We start from the raw sequence: 17791 nt of genomic DNA on the forward strand, positions 1-17791 counted from the left end.
AGTTCTTCCGGCTGCTATTGGAAACAATGGTGCAGGATAAGGCTGACAGAGTTACGGCAACAACGTGACCTCACTCAGCCAATCGTTCCCAGATGGATGAAAAACCTGAAGTAGAACCAGGCGGGACATGTGAATTTGCAGCTTTTCACACAATTCATATACATAAAAAATATTTTGTAACTACAGGATCATTAATAGACTTTCAGATGTGTAACTCTGGTAAACACTGTTACATGAGCTGAATCTTATATTAATTTGTACTGATTAAAACATTCCTGCCATATAAAAGCCTCAAACACATTTTCCTGAAAAAGAAAATATAAATAAAACATTGCTAACTGGACACTGCAGATGAAGGTTCCGACACTGATTGGCTTTGGTATTTGTAATGAGTTGATATTCTGCATTCTCCAAATGTTAGTGACTCGCCTAAATCAAGGCGCTATTGTCGGTTAGATCTAACGTCCACTTTTGATTAACCTTTGCATAGGCATTTGTCATGCTGTTCCACACGATGTGGGTGTACCCTGTAGATTTAACAATGATCTGTATGCAGTAAGCAGCTGCTTGTAATATAATACACAGTGTGTATCTCAAGGCATGTCCAGTGCGAAGCCAATGAAATGACCAATCAACGCCACTTCAGCTTGCATTGCTCTGCAATTCTAAACTGTGTCTGCAATGCAGAAGAGCAAGTATTCTTTTAAATGTTATTCATATCAAAGTCATATTTATCGTTCTGGCCGATTGTCTGTCTGCTTACAGTTTGGGAAACCTGCTTGAACGGGAGACACTCAATCTTTTGGTAGCTGTACAGTCAGACTTCGTTTTCTCTCACCTGTTGTGTTGAGTCCCCTTTGATCCTCATATACACAGGTTTCGTTCCTGTCTTGTACTGCACAGGTTTGGACATGTATAACACAGCACTAACATTAAACTCTCACTTAAAGGTGTAATTTTTATTTAGATATGCTACACCGTGGCTACAACTCATTGCACCTATTCTGCGCGTTCTCATAGCGCCCTCTCGTGGAATAAATGAAGCATTACAAATAGAAAATTGTAACTGCACATAAAAGGCTCAGAATCAAGATAAGTATTGGAAACTATTTATGGAAGTGAAACTGAAGTTATAATATTTGTCTGAATCATTTTATTTCTAGAAAACTTTAACCTTGTTATATCCTTTAGAATAGAAACCAAAGCTTTAAAAAAATATTACATGTAATGCAGGAATTGAGTCTACAGAACACATGTATACATTTGGTAACATTTCTGCAGGATCAATTTGCTTCATCTCTAAATGAAAATGAAAACAAAGCCTGAGATGAAAAAGCAAAGCAACAGGGGCATATGAGAATACTGTTATGCTTATGAGAAGTACAGCATTATTTTTAAACCTTTGGTTATTACAACTTTGTTGAACCTGAATAGAGGACCTGAAGATCTTGCATCTTTCCACGAGCACAAAAGCTAAAATATGCACTGCACTTCTTTTGTTTGGAACTCTTGTATTTTCCAAGCATTAGACAAAAAAAAAACATACATTAAGCATACACCTAAGAATAATAAGCTGAGGGAACACAAAGCCACGTTTACAGGAACAGTGGCTTGAAACCTGGTTTCAGGAGACCTAGTTTGAGGCCACTTTGCTGTATCAAAGTCTCCTCTGGTCTGACATGCAATGGCCTGAAACCTTCTCCTGAAGCCAAGTTCCAAGTGCTTTGTGTTCCCTGTGCACAGTCATTTATAATGATTGGAACTAACAAAATGATTGGATGCATTTCAATTGTTGTGCTCTTCTATTTGTTAACTAAAAAAAAAGAATTGTAGTGTGCATCAGTGGCATCTTCCCTCATCTGCAACTGAAATTAGCAACAACAAAAAAATATTTCCATGAAGCAGATCTTGGGTTACCCAGTAGAGGGTGTCTTTATACCATATTAGAGTAAAGCTCTAAATCTTTTCCTGGAACAATAGATTCTATATAGAGGTCCTCATTCCTAGATGTTTTTCTACAGCCAACTTTACAGTCAAATTCAGTATGTAATTGGGTGCAGGAAATGCTGTCTGTTGTTGGGATTTAGTGATCTTAAAATCAACCAGTTGTGATGAAAAGATTATAACACTGTGATTTGCTCCTTTGGCTGGGTAGATTTTGATGAAAATAATTAAGTCAATTAAAAAGTTAGATTGATGCTGTAAGTATTTGATCTGTGTTAAATACTGACTGCTTTCTATGATGTGTGTGATTAAATCCATACATACTGTATGTTCCCAACTTTCAGAAAACAAAAGTCTGTACAGTTCAGTAGAACACCGTACTTTAGCATATTTATTTGTCATCTTCCAAAACAATGAAGATATAGAAAGCATTGATTAATTGTGCACATATTTACTGTGTTTGCCTAAAAAAAAAAAAAAAAAATATATATATATATATATATATATATATATATATATATATATATATATATATATATATATATATATATATATATTTTTTTTTTTTTTTTAATAAAGCTACCAAGCAATTCTCTCTTTGTTCAAAAGTCATTTAAACATAAGAACATAAGAACATAAGAAAGTTTACAAACGAGAGGAGGCCATTCTGCTCATCTTGCTCGTTTGGTTGTTAGTAGCTTATTGATCCCAAAATCTCATCAAGCAGCTTCTTGAAGGATCCCAGGGTGTCAGCTTCAACAACATTACTGGGGAGTTGATTCCAGACCCTCACAATTCTCTGTGTAAAAAAGTGTCTCCTATTTTCTGTTCTGAATGCCCCTTTTTCTAAACTCCATTTGTGACCCCTGGTCCTTGTTTCTTTTTTCAGGCTGAAAAAGTCCCTTGGGTCGACACTGTCAATACCTTTTAGAATTTTGAATGCTTGAATTAGGTCGCCACGTAGTCTTCTTTGTTCAAGACTGAACAGATTCAATTCTTTTAGCCTGTCTGCATATGACATGCCTTTTAAGCCCGGAATAATTCTGGTCGCTCTTCTTTGCACTCTTTCTAGAGCAGCAATATCCTTTTTTATAGCGAGGTGACCAGAACTGAACACAATATTCAAGATGAGGTCTTACAAGTGCATTGTACAGTTTTAACATTACTTCCCTTGATTTAAATTCAACACTTTTCACAATGTATCCGAGCATCTTGTTAGCCTTTTTTATAGCTTCCCCACATTGCCTAGATGAAGACATTTCTGAGTCAACAAAAACTCCTAGGTCTTTTTCATAGATTCCTTCTCCAATTTCAATATCTCCCATATGATATTTATAATGTACATTTTTATTTCCTGCGTGCAGTACCTTACACTTTTCTCTATTAAATGTCATTTGCCATGTGTCTGCCCAGTTCTGAATCTTGTCTAGATCATTTTGAATGACCTTTGCTGCTGCAACAGTGTTTGCCACTCCTCCTACTTTTGTGTCGTCTGCAAATTTAACAAGTTTGCTTACTATACCAGAATCTAAATCATTAATGTAGATTAGGAATAGCAGAGGACCTAATACTGATCCCTGTGGTACACCGCTGGTTACCACACTCCATTCTGAGGTTTTTCCTCTAATCAGTACTTTCTGTTTTCTACATGTTAACCACTCCCTAATCCATGTACATGCGTTTCCTTGAATCCCAACTGCGTTCAGTTTGAGAATTAATCTTTTGTGCGGGACTTTGTCAAAAGCTTTCTGGAAATCTAAATAAACCATGTCATATGCTTTGCAATTATCCATTATCGATGTTGCATCCTCAAAAAAATCAAGCAAGTTAGTTAGGCACGATCTCCCTTTCCTAAAACCATGTTGACTGTCTCCCAGTACCCTGTTACCATATAGGTAATTTTCCATTTTGGATCTTATTATAGTTTCCATAAGTTTGCATATAATAGAAGTCAGGCTTACTGGTCTGTAGTTACCTGGTTCAGTTTTGTTTCCCTTTTTGTGGATCGGTCCCCTGCAAGCAAAACACTTTACTGAACCTTGCCAATATAGAACACATCTGTGTGTAATAAGAAAAATCTACACAGTCACTTTTTCCAGCAGTCAGAAGTGACACAAAATCTACAGTCACCATCTGTTCTTCCATTTAATTTCAGAACTGGGCACAGAACCAAGAATAATAAATAATCTGTGTATTGGGAAGCTTTTAAAGGAATGGGAAATTATAAGCAACAGATTTAAATGCTAACAATTAAAGCTTTCTTTCACAAGCACTACTACCTTTGTATGTCAACAACTTCTGATGGTAGTAATCAAATAAGATATCACGTAAACATGAGTTGAGCAGTGATGATGTCAGAAGTCCTTTAGTATGTTATCAACTGAAAACAGCTGTTAGCACTTCTAAGGCAAAGAGAGCAGCATGCCAATGGTGATTTAAATCATTAATACTGTACAATATGTAAGAGATAACACACAACAGGTCGTGGGTTGTGCTGCATTAACATATGGCTGTGGTTGGGTTGGAGGCACAAAGCAAAGCCTTATGTTAATGCAACACAACCCACAAGCCCTGGAGTGTGTTATCCCGTTTATAAAAGAGACACAATAATACATAGAAAAACAAACTTTTTTATGTATTTTTTTTAATGTTCGTTGCCCGCAGGGACAGCAAGTTCCTCTGAGCCCACGTCAGTAGCCTGAAGACCATGCAGTGCAACCCCAGGGACCGTAGGCCACCCTGGTGGTTGACATACGCCACCACTGTCGTGTTGTCCATCCAGTGGGGAGCAAGGGAGACCGATTGCATCTCCAGCATGTTTATATATTCAGGGACATCCAGTGGTCTGGCCAGGAGTCGTGTATTCCTCTGCCTTCCCAAACCACCCCCCAACCCAAGTGTGAGGAGTCTGTCATTACCACTTGGCAGTTTAATACTACTCCCATCCTCACACCCTCGCGCAGGTGAGAGGTCATCCTCCACCAGCGCAAGGCTGCCTAGCACATATGAGACACTGTCAGTCGACAGTGTCTGTCGTGCTTGGGATGGAGGTGGAATGCATTGAGCCACACTTGTAGCGGGCACATGCAAAGTAGACCCAGCTGAATGGCTTATGGGACTATCAGACCCAGTAGTTTATATAGTGTCTAGCACAATACGAGATTTGCAATCCTTGTTGAAAGCTGGATAGCTCTCTTGGATAGCTGCTACTCTGTCGTCTGACAGGTATCCGCGCATCGTACAGGAGTCCAGCCAGAGCCCCAAGTACATAGTGCACTGCACTGGTGTAAGTCAACTCTTTGCATCACTGATGGTGAGGCCCAGCCTCTCAGCCCAACCCTCTCAACTTGTGGGTGCTCTACCATACAATGAGTGGAATGTTTTGTTGATTTGATCTTAGCTCGGTTTAGTTTCCTGACATCTCCATATTGCAATTTGACTAACAGAGATGAGTTGATCTTTGAAGTTTAAGTTCCTCTGTCCTACAGAGAAGAACTCCCCAAACACATGATTCTATATCTGTGTGGTGTTATATTTGCTTTGCAGTAAGTAAGCAAAGTACTGTACTGTTTTCTTTTTTTTTTTTTTTTTCAGAGATGCATTATTTTTTTTCAGAGATGCATTATTTTTCTTTTCTTTTGGAAAGTAGGAACTTTATAAAAGAAGTGTTAGGAAGCTAGTATTCTTCAGTACTTGGTAAAAAAACTCACCTTAATAGGCACTTTTCTGGTATAGCTTGCTCACTCATAATTCAGTAGGTTATTGACTGCCAACTTCTCTAGGCCATATGTATGGCTTTCCTTTGTACAGCATTGTCTTACAATCTGTGTGTCCTCTTTATTTTCTAAAAGTTTTAAATAGCGGTTTGACTTGGCAGATAGATGAATGTGTTGCATTTGTTGAAAATGTCTTCATATCAATGTGCAGTTTAAAAGTAAACCTTGTCCATAAAACTTTGTACTGTATATCAGCTACATATGTCCAATAAGAATGATACTTGTGCCATTTGAAATCTACCAAGACAAAGTTTTGTCCTTTTACTGACCTTTTGGCTGATCTTCAAAGATATTAATGATTCCTCTGTGGTTGTTAGATCAGCTCTGATATGGATATCAAATAACGTAGTTTTTTGCTATCTATTCCTTGGACTAAACAATCAAATCAAATATGGCTCATTCTGATCTAACAGCAAATTACAGAGGGATACATGAAATTTTGTTATTACTCAGAAATAAAAGAATAGTATTTATCTCCCATACCAACGGCATTGAAATGTTTACATAAAGGAGTATAAACCATGATTCACAACCCAGCTTTCAAAATGCCTTGGGGAATCTCTTTTACAATTAAAGATCAAACTGCTGCAGTCTAGTTGAAGCACTTTCAAAGTATTTGGGCAGTCCGTTTTTGTAGTTGTTCATTTTACACAGAAGACAGCTTAAATACCAAACCTGGGACTGAACAGTTTATACAGGTGTTGTGATGTGATGTCTTGATTACATTTTTCGTGATGTTATAAAGAGTTCAATAAATCACCAACAGGTGAAAATACCGTGATTTGATTTTACCAGCTGGTCCCAATTACTGTGGATAACAGAGATTTCAATGTATCCAGATCTTCTGCTGTTTACAGCCTTATATTCCTGTGCTCTTGTTTTATATAACGAAAATACCCATTTGGAAAAAACAACATTCCCCTATCAGAACTGGATCATATGATATCTTCCAAGTTTGCTTTGCACCAGGGAACAACATACCATTAGAACATCTTTGTTTATCCCCCTACATAATGTACTCCAGCAAATGTCTTTAAATTTTATGAAATGCAATTTGGAGGTGAAATGACTGTGCTTATTATTGTTTATAAAACCGTGGTCAATGTTTATATAATGTCTATTTACATTGGCATACAATACTTGGCTGGTGTAATAGCTAGCACAATGGTGCTGATGTTTTAACAGTAAATCAAAGCAATAGTGGACATGACTGTAATCCAAATCTCACATTCACAGTAAAAAAAAAAAAACTCAGTGGATTGCACAAATTTAAGAGCACCCTATGCTGTGTGAATTATTATCATGCTCATGGTGTTAACAGAAATGGAAAATAACGGAAGTTAACACAATTTAGATAAGATTTCCTTTGAATTGTTGGGCTGCCATGCAAGTTTAAGATTAGGAAATGAATTTCTTACCCAACAGGGTACATTATCTCAATTTCTTACTGATCTGTGTTTTTTTAACCACCTGAGAACAAAGCAGTGTTGTAGTACGCTTATGCGATGTAACTAAAATCACTAAAAGGCTCAAATGGTTTTAAACAGATCATTAAATTAGATTTACATTTATAGTACACACACATTTCATTTACTTTGTATACATTAACAGTACAGACACATGGTACTTTCAGTTTCATATCAGTATGTGGCAAAGTGGTTTGCAGTGGGCAGGTGTAGATGTGATGCACTGCTTAATGATGACAGACAACGAAGTTCATGGTCCAAACAATCCTTTGTTTGTTTTTTTGTAATCCGGGTCGTTTGGCAACCATAAATAATAATCCCTGGCAATACACAGCAATGTGTACTGCACAGTGAAACCTCGGGATTCAGTCCTGAAATAATAAACACAGTATAAACACACACACACAACACAAACACGATCATCAGTCCAGAGGGAGTGCTAACGTACAAGTGGTGAAATACAATTTATTAGTGAACAGTAGTGCAGTGCTGACGGGTTGGTGCTGGCCTTTAGCGACAGCTTCCGGTACATGTTAGCCATCTAACAAGAACAAACGTTTACAGTTAGTATGACAAAACAAACACTCACTGTTATATCATAGTCCTTCAGCGGTTGTCTCACAACCATAACAAAGGAGCAGTTTGCTCGGGCACACCCCCTTTTGTACCTTCAACCGCGCCCCCTTGGTTAGCGAGTGCAATCGCTTTTCATTCAATCCGTGATTGCCACATCGCTGGATCAATGACTTGGTGTACTGTGGATCCACCACCTTTCTAGATGGCCAATTTCCACCTTTCCCTGGAATAAATTGTCAGACCATCCTGTCCGGCGCACACTGTTCCCTTTACACAGCGCCCTCACAAGTCGGGAAAGAGATTTATAATCAAGATTCAATCTTTCTCTGTCACATAGTGCCAACCTAGACGTTCAGTTCCTGCAGAACAACAATACATTAAAAGTGTGATTTATGGCTAGTAAGGGTAATTGACAGCTCGCTTCTTGTCTACTCTCCTGTCCGCACTCTCCGGTCTTCCAACTCCGGTTATCTTCGACCACTTATTACCAAGCTACGGTCCATGGGAGATAGAGCCTTCTGTAGAGCAGCTCCTTACCTCAGGAATGCACTGCCCAGCTCCATAAGAGACCCAGGGTCATTTGAAATTTTTAAAACCCGCCTCAAAACACGTATTTTTAAACTAGCTTTTAATGATCTGTGTTAATGCTGTCTCTTACTTTGTTCAATGTATTTTTTTTTTTAAATTTTATTACTGTATGTTACTTTGCCCTGTCGTTTGTTATCTTGTCTTCTATCAGCTATGTTAAACGCTTTGGGATTGGAAAGGTGCTTTATAAATAAAATGTATTATTATTATTATAATAATAATAATAATAATAATAATAATAATAATAATAATGTGGAAATAAGCACTCACATGCATAGGTTCCAAAGAATTGAGCTCTGAGGAAGGAATTTAAGCAAGGGTTATTCACTCCTTATTCACAATCAACAGTATATCTCTTGCTTCAATAGCATGCCCTAGCAGAACAGAACCTTGTTTTTTTTTTTTGTTTTTGTTTTTGTTTTTTTTGCAACTTGGTTTATTATCTTTTCTCTCTTGTCTCTACTTTGGAGAGGGTTACAGACAATGCCATTACTGCTCCCAAGTTCAAGTTCTCATCAGAATTAGTTTGCTGGTCCCCAGTGCTCACTAGTTTGCACTGTAAAATTTAACATATAGTTAGTGTAATTGGCAGTTGTGTTTGAGAGAGCAATATAGGACAAGAGGGGTAGGATTGAGGTGTGCTCGCAGAGTTATGAGCCATATACAATTGTTACAAGCAAATGCTTATTTTTTGTCAATGTGATTGATAGTACTTTAATGTAATTATGGTAACTTAATGCTGTTTTGGTTTGATGCCCTAGGAATGGAAGCCTTCAAGGTTTTATCCTGGTAAATGATTTCATAAATAAAACTGTATTGCTGTCCGAAAGAAACTTAAAGTGGAGCGATGCTGAAACTTGTGTTTCCCTCAGTTTCCTGTATAAAAGTGTAGTGACCGCACAGTGACTTTCTTTCTTTCAGAAATGGGAAACATTTAGAATAAAGATCTAATTCATTGATGGTTTGGGATGATTCCATACATTTGAAATTGTCTGTTTACAAAAGCTAAAAAGTTTGGTTGATTTGAATTAGGTGCTGATCCCAAAGTTCTGTCCAGCTGTCTTCTGATCAATGAATAAATAGACAGAGCTGAATATAAACAGTAATGTCATTATCTAGCTACAGCACAAACTAATTTATCTCCACTAACAACAAAAATAAAAAAAAGTGCTGCACAAAGTTAAGGAGAGTCTAACTGCCTGTCTTGTAAAATAAGTGTTGTAATAAAATTTGACATATCTAGGGATTTGTCACTTCAAAAACTAGGATACTGTCTATAAAATACAAATTAAAATAATAAAGAAAAAAAAGTTTAAGCCAGCATACATTCAGAATAAATTAATTTAATTTGCAAGGAGCAACAATGGAAACATATTTTGTAACAAGAGGTCATACTGGTAACCCTTATCATAATAGCATGCTAATAATTTTGGAATTTAGTTCTATATTTATCACCCTTATTTCAACAAGACTGCAAAATTATCCCCCAGAATTAACAACTGTTTAACAGTGTAAGATGAGTACTCAGAACAGACACAGGATACAGCTGAAAGTTACACGCATTCCTCTGGGCTTTGTAAATAATGAATTTCTTAGAGGAGATTCTGTGTCTTTTACTGCTATCAGATGTATGTCCACTATTCTTGTTTCTTTACATTTATCAATTAGATCTGCATCACTGTGGGTTAAAAGAAGAAAACGTGGTAAGATATATCTGCATTCCAATACAGTGAGATAATATTAAGTGTATAATAATTAACGTCAGAGGGAGTTTGTTTTAGTGAAAGATGTTTATTTTATTTGTATTATTATTTTCCATTCTACTGGTAATACTGTCTTTGGATGCAAACCTGTTACAGTGACATGAAATGGCTAAATGTACAATAACTAATGCTAGCAGTAAGATATGCAAGTATGTCAATGCCTTCTAGGAACTTTAAGAGAAGCTAAAAGCTTAATCTTTGACACTAAATTACAGATTAAAATACACATTTTAAATGTAAAAGAGATTCTTAATCTGAGACCACAAAAAGCTAGAGAATGTATATTTTTCTGCACATGTGTATTCTGCTGTGTTTTAAAATCCTTCATCAGTCAATGTGTGACTTTTGAGATAAGTTAACCTTAACAATTATAAACTATTTTGCTTTAACACTCAACAGACAGGACACACTCTACAACATAGGCCTAGCTAGGATCAGATCAGTCATATATATATAGTATATCGATATCTATATATTATATAATATGATATATTATATATATAGCTATTATATATTATTTTTTTTTTTTTTTTTTTTTTAGTTTTTTTTTTTTTTGGGGGGGGGGGTCAAGGTAATTGAGGTCAAACTCAATGTAATTATTTACTAACATAAATGATTAACTGCTGAACTAAAAAAATAAGACAGAACTAGCAGAAAATGCTTCTGTATTTAAAAGAAATCTGCACAATTTGTGATTGTGTTCAGTGTCTGTATGTAATGTTTATGTGCCCAAAGGTAGAGTTCAGCCCCTTAAAGGATGAATGATACTGGGTGGAAAGCCATTCATGTGTCAGCTTGGCAAAGGAAAAGGGTGTTATGGTGAAACAGCAACAACATTGGCAAGCTTTGTGTGAGGCTAATTGTTAAGTTTTTTGCACATTTATTTAAGAATAATGGGATTTCCACAAAGCTGTCACCTGAGACCCTATTTTCCAAATAAAGAAGTGATTGGAATTTACTGTTTTTCCCATTCATGTTTCCTGCTAGCTGGGGAATTTTACTCTTGGGATTGTCCAGACTTCCTTCAAGGTTATTGCTGCTCGCCTCTCGGAAAAGGAGCTGGAAATAAGGGGAATGCCTGAATTCTCAAGTGATTAATTTTTTAATACATTTTGACTTGATCCTTTCTGATACAGTTAAAGCCAAACCAACAAAATAGGATCCATGCTGAAATATTTTGCCTTCCGAGAGTCTCATATGTACTGTATGCCACGTCAAAAGTTGGAAAACGACGATTTGTATAAAAAGAAGCGTCTGGCTGACGGCCTAATCAGGAAAGGTTCACTGAGCCTTTTTAAACAGAAGTGGGAGTCTTGTCATACAGCTGCAGCGCCAGCAGGGATTGTACTTGAATGTGAGTTCTGTGAGTCATAGTTTAACAATACAGTTCATGGCTGGGAATCTGAAGTTGTCACTGTACAGTTCAGTTTATTTTTTTCTTGTTCTACTAACTGGAGGTTCCTTCACCACCAGCCAGTTTGTACATCTGTCTGCCAGCTGTGCAGCCATACTAACATCATAGAAATTATTGCCATATCAACTGGTGTGCTCGCTCGCTCAGGGCTCACTCTGCGGCCCACGTCATTGACCACACACTTCACGGAAAGAGGAAAAGGGACGGACGATAGCTTCTTGCGCCCCCCGCACCAGCGCCCAGTGCCGTAGTGGTAGTAGCGAGAGGGGTTGAGGTTCAGGAGTAGGCGAGGCGTGAGCACGCTTCTCAGCTCTCGCACTCACTCTCTCTCTCTCTCTCTCCCCTCTCTCTCTCTCTCTCTCTCTCTCTCTCTCTCTCTCTCTCTCTCTCTCTCAGTCACCTGGAGCAAAGGATACAGTCTCTGCATAATGGAAATGGAATCAGGTCGTGAAACGATGGTGAGTGAAGCTGTACTCAAAGATACTGCATCCTCATCCTGCTCCAGCCAGAAACTGGACAAAGAAAGCAGTGAAGTTATTAAAGAAGACCTGCAAGTGGCTAGGAAGATTGAAAGGTTTGACATCCCACTGGACGATCTGAAAATGATGTTTGAGAAGTCCACAGCCATATCCCCAACCAACAAAGTAAGTCACCCTCTTAATGCCTGATTTAAAATTTAAATAATACTTGTAACTACAAAATAACTACATCCAATACAGTACTTAAGCATATTATTTATACATAACTTTAGATATAAATCATTGGGCAACAGACAAGTTTACAACATAAAAATTGATTTTTATTTAAAATGACAGCACTCCACAGCAAAATATAAGATAAATCCACAGTTAAGTATATTCTGAGCTGGAAGTGGTAACTGTTAAGCTACAAAAAATGTATGAATGCTTTTATAAAAGGCTAAGTGGTTTCATAGCTGTAGGGGGGTGCTTTGTTGGTGTGATAGTGTTCTTTAACGCTGGCAGATGTTTAGTCCAGCATTCTTTGTTTTGTTTTTTTGAAAGCTAAAGTACGTTTTGCATTGAATGAGTCCTGTTAAGAAGTCCAAAGGCAAGAACAACATTTCAGAAAAAAATTAAACAGATGTAAAACCTTTCAGAATAATTATTGAACATCTCCTTCTTGTACTTTCTCTATTTCTTGCTATTCTGTTAAGAATGCTTAATTTCTCTCTGAAAAATTACCAGGGCTAATAATGTTAATTGTTTAAACTGATAAGTTAACTGAACCTAACTAATGTTCTTTTTTGGTGTCCTATCATTTTAGTATGCATTCATTTTGAAATGTAATCATGTTAAAAAAAAAAAAAAAAAAGTCCAGATTTGACATTTTACTATATAAACTATATAAATAGAGGCCAACTTTTGTTCCTCAAGTTAAAAAAAGAAAAAAAAAGAAATCTTAAGTCATCACAAAATGTCAGTTTTTGGCACAAGGTTAGTGCAGTAGAAGATGATTCATTCAATGACACAGTTGTTTGCAAAGTTAACTTAATTGTTTTTGTGCCAAAAGAGCTTTCTGCTGTGGCAGTTCATGAGAAATGTGAAGCTTTATTGAGAAAAGAGAACAGGTTTTCCACCAAATTGTCTCTCACTTTAATGAAAAAATAAATAACAAAAACATATTTCCCATGACCATGAGTCACTCAGAAAAATAAGTAAAATATTTAAGTGGAATTAAGCACCACAGCAGTGGCCCAGAAAATATGTTTAGAATTATGTAATTAAAGCTTCAGTTCTTTAGAAAAGCTGCTGCAACAAAACGACCACATAAAAATAAAACAGAAATGCTGCCTACAAGTACTGTGCATTAGACAGGAATGGGGCACATCCATCAGCCTGGTCCTGTATGATTATCCAAGCATGCTGTTCAGTCAAATGGCATTTAAAAAGCAGATTCCTGTACCGCACACTGTATATTGCATACATCAGCAGCAATAACATTTAGGTAATTATAGTAACACAGCCACTTAGAGCTGGACTTTACTGAAAAAGTAATCTGTATCTAAAGGAAAATATTGTTGCATTTAAAACTGCTGAAGTAAATGAGGCCACACCCCTAAAGTTATGCTGAAACAAGGCACTTGTAAATGCCAAGAAACCCCCCCCCCCCCCCCCCCCCCCCCCAAAAAAAAAAAAACGAGTGTATGGAAGTTTTCATTTTTAGTTCATGTTCCGTGTCTTTATATCATGTTCATGACTAGTGTCAACCCACGGCTCTCAGGTCATCTAGAGTTCTCAACTCGAGAGTTGTGATGTTTATAGATGTTGTTTATAGGTGTGTCTTGAGTAGGTGCCAGAAGGTTATATCCTGATATCCGCAGGTAGGACATCTCAACACTGAGGGGCACCAATGAGGGACATTGTGGAAGGGTGGTGAGCAATTCACTGACACGCAGACAAAACTTTATTTGTAACGCCGCTCAGACGCACTGATTTATTTCAACCCGCAGGGCGCTGTTGTCCGTGGCTTGAGTACCGCAACGGTAAACAAGACCACAGTTATACCAATGCAGGTACACAGTCCAATGCAGGTGCACTCGCAGGTGCTCTGGAAATAATAATCACAAAGGCCAAATGGTGAAAGAAAAAGGGAAAATGAAACACAGTAATAAAACTACAAAAGTCCTGCACTCTGCAGCGTTCATCCCGACCATCGCTACTCGTACAGGCCAGGTCTCTGCCTTACACTCATGCGTTTCCTCACTACCCTAAACAGTGATCGTGGTATGCCCAAGTTTTTTTTCCCCCGCTGCAAAAATAATCATTTCTTAATTTTTTTAAATTAATTATTTATTTTGATCGTCTCCCCTGTTACAGACATATACTCTTATTTGTATACAGTATTATATGATTTGTCTTCATATAAACATGCACTAGCATTTCAGGACCAAAATTATTTGTGTTGTTTGCATAAAAATTCCACTACGCACTACCCAGAGATATTATTCAGTTGCCTAAAAAATATAACATCAATACTTTGACTTTATATATTTTGGCACACATTTTCCTCTGCATTCACAAACTATGGTTTATGAAACAAGCAATAGTACAAGCAGCAAAGTTAACAGCAACATTGAAATAGCTTTGGCAAAAAGCTTAGGCATTTTGTAGTTATATGAAAGACAAGGAGCATAATACCATATAATTTGGAGGTTTACGGTTTACTGATTTTAGACCTAACTTAAAATAATACTTAACTACCACGTCCACTCTACATAACAACAGCCTAGAGACTGACTGACATATGGATTGCCTACATATGCTGGATAAACATGTTCTTGTTCTCATTGGCAGCCTTTTTGGGCAGCAGTATTATGACTATAAAAGGAAGGGAGGACAGGATATGGAAAACCAGTGAACAAACAAGATATCCCACCACGTTCTTTATATCATGCATAATGACTGAGGCTGCAGTCGGAGCTGCCCATTGAGTGTTACACAACTCCAAATAAACGATTCTGGAAGTTACAGTAAGCTTGTTAATGTAAACAATTGCTTTCTGCTCATTTCCTTGCTAAAGCTGATGGTGCTCTCCTTGAAGCAAAGGATGGCCACTTAAAAGGGTAATTTTTAAATCTTATTGTCCTTGTCCTATTGTGGCTAATGACTAAGTAGCTATTCATCTTCCTCCCAGTACATAACAAATACAATCCTGGTAGTAGGAGAGGTGATGGGTTGCATGCATATAGCTGCAAGCTTTATTGATATCCATGTTAGTATATTTTAAAGCACATTATAGGATTAGCTCATTATTATGTATATGATGATAGAATATGAGGATTAATTTATATTATTCCTGCTGCAGCCAATGACCAGCTGTCAGCTAAGAGTTGAGCAATTAGGTTTGCTTGTCAAGCATACTAGACTGATTGCTTGAAATACATTGTTAACACCTTTTTACAATGTTGGGATCAATTAAGGAAAGCTTATGTTAAGGGGTGACAAGATACCCCTTTAAAACTCTTTACATGCAGTAATAATTCAAATGAGCATGTAGCCCATATTGTGTACAATATACTATATTGTTAGACTATTCAGATTCAAAAGATTTGCAGAAAGAATGACGCAAAGATTGAATTTCATATCAGGTGCAGTCTGCAACAGTTTTATTGTTTTATAAAGGAATGCACACAGAGTGTTTCCTATCAGATTAGTTTAAGAAAAGTAATGGCTTGTTAGACTTATTTCATGCCAAAAAAAAAAAAAAAAATCTGTAAAAGTTACTGCAGTTAACTACAATTTACAATCTACCATCAGTAATTAAGTAATTATACAAATTTCGGTTCGGTCTGTAAAATTTCAGTTCCGACGTAAGACATTTTAGTCTGACGTCTATTCTTCAGTAATGACAACAAATTTTATGTTAATAATTAGGTCTGACCTGTTTTATGGTTTTTTTTTTTTTTTTTTTTGGTTTTTAAAGCGGTAATTGATTTCCATGGCCTGTCCCTAAAGCCTGCTATGGAATAGCAACGTTTGAATATTACTCAACTACCTTTTAAGGAGAAGATTGCACTAAATATCCTAGGAACACTATAGTTGCTGAAGATGACATGTGTAATTGTTTAGGCTGTGTATACTGGCAGGACAAAGTCACCATACAGCTACACCATACAGCACATTCAATCCCATTTATCAGCAAGTTAACTAAAAGTGTCTGGTCACTTCATGACTGAAATTATTACTTTTTTTTTTTTCTTTGGAAATACATTTCAGAATTTGGTTGTTAAATATAAATGTGGGCTGCTACAAATATCCCTTTTAATTTATATATTGTTACATATTCTGAACCTTAAATAGAGCACACAAATAATATTAACAGAAATTAAGATTTATTGGTCTTTTAGTTTATTTGGGGACATCTGCTTTGGTCAATGTTTGGTTTTGTGCCTCTCTTTAAATACACGCAAATACAGTACATGTTTAGTTCAAAATCTGTGTGTTGTCAGAGTTTCTAAATCACCACAAGGTGGCAGTGTCTTCTTAACACATTACATATGGTTTGAGCAGAGGTGCACAACACCAGCCTTCAGGGGTGATTATTTGAAATAGGACTCAGGTGTTGGGTTGAAATCATATCACCATTAGTTAGCAAAGGTGTGCGCAGACATGCATTAATAACAGCCTCAAAATAGGTACTTGTGTTTTGCAAAATAACGCATATTGAGCTGGTTGAAAATCAATTAGTATTCAGCATATCAATTTGTGTGTATGCTTTGGGATCACACTAAACATATAGATGCAGAGAGGGCTTGCACCAGTGAAGCAGCTTCCAAGTACCAAATCTCTCCCAAGTTCCAGAGAATAAGGTTACAATTTTGATTATATTTTGTAGATGTACTGTTTGTGCTAACTTAATTAAAAAAAAAAAAAAAAAAAATCTATATAATCGTGTATGCATGTCAGATGGAGTGCAACCCTGCTAACCAGAGCTCTATTTACCTACAACTTCAATCACTGTATATGTGCCGAGGGACTTAACAGATACTGCAACTGCAAAATACCTGCAATATTTCCCAGATCTCACCAGGAGTATTTTTTTTTTGGAAGCAAAAGACAGACTTTTCAGTCCAAAGGAGACTGACTCCATGATGCAGTTAATACCAATAAATAATAACTCTTGGTGTGTGTTTTTTTTTTTTTTTTTTTTTTTTACAGTCAATAGTTCAAATTTTTTTGCTCCCCCTCTCCCTCCCATATACAGTGCATATGCCGCCTATATATATATATATATATATATATATATATATATATATCTATATATATATATATATATATTTAGGTTCCCTCTGCTGGTAGTGCATTTCAAAGCAAAGGCTCCACCATGAGCACCAAGGCGCTTTCAAAAGAACTCCGGGACAAAGTTGTTGAAAGGCACAGATCAGGGGATGGGTATAAAAAATATCAAAGGCCTTGAATATCCCTTGGAGCACAGTCAAGATGATTATTAAAAAGTGGAAGGTGTATAGCACATCCAAAACCCTGCCTAGATCAGCCCGCTCCGCCAAACTGGATGACAGAGCAAGAAGGAGATTGATCAGAGAGGCTACCAAGAGGCCAATGGCAACTTTGCAAGAGCTACAGGCTTTTATGGCCAAGACTGGTCAAAGTGTGCATGTGACAACAATATCCCAAGCACTCCACAAATCTGTCTATGGTAGGGTGGCAAGCAGGAAGCCGTTACTCAAAAAAGCCCACCTTGAATCCTGTTTGAAGTATGCAAAAAACACTCAGGAGTTTCTGT

At 36.9% G+C, this 17791-nt stretch overlaps 1 protein-coding gene across 2 annotated transcripts in view; it reads left to right on the forward strand.

Moving 5' to 3' along the window:
- Nucleotides 1–11915: 11915 nt before the first annotated feature.
- Nucleotides 11916–17791, forward strand: part of LOC121323073 (xin actin-binding repeat-containing protein 2-like) — a 39585-nt gene continuing 33709 nt past the window's right edge. For both annotated transcript variants that reach the window (XM_041263802.1, XM_041263803.1), the window contains exon 1: nucleotides 11916–12171. In XM_041263802.1, coding sequence (XP_041119736.1) covers nucleotides 11956–12171 — 216 coding nt within the window. In that variant the 5' untranslated portion in view covers nucleotides 11916–11955. The remainder of the gene's footprint in view (nucleotides 12172–17791) is intronic.

This window comes from Polyodon spathula, chromosome 11 (genome assembly GCF_017654505.1).
Source record: "Polyodon spathula isolate WHYD16114869_AA chromosome 11, ASM1765450v1, whole genome shotgun sequence".
In the NCBI taxonomy this organism is placed as follows: Eukaryota; Metazoa; Chordata; class Actinopteri; order Acipenseriformes; family Polyodontidae; genus Polyodon; species Polyodon spathula.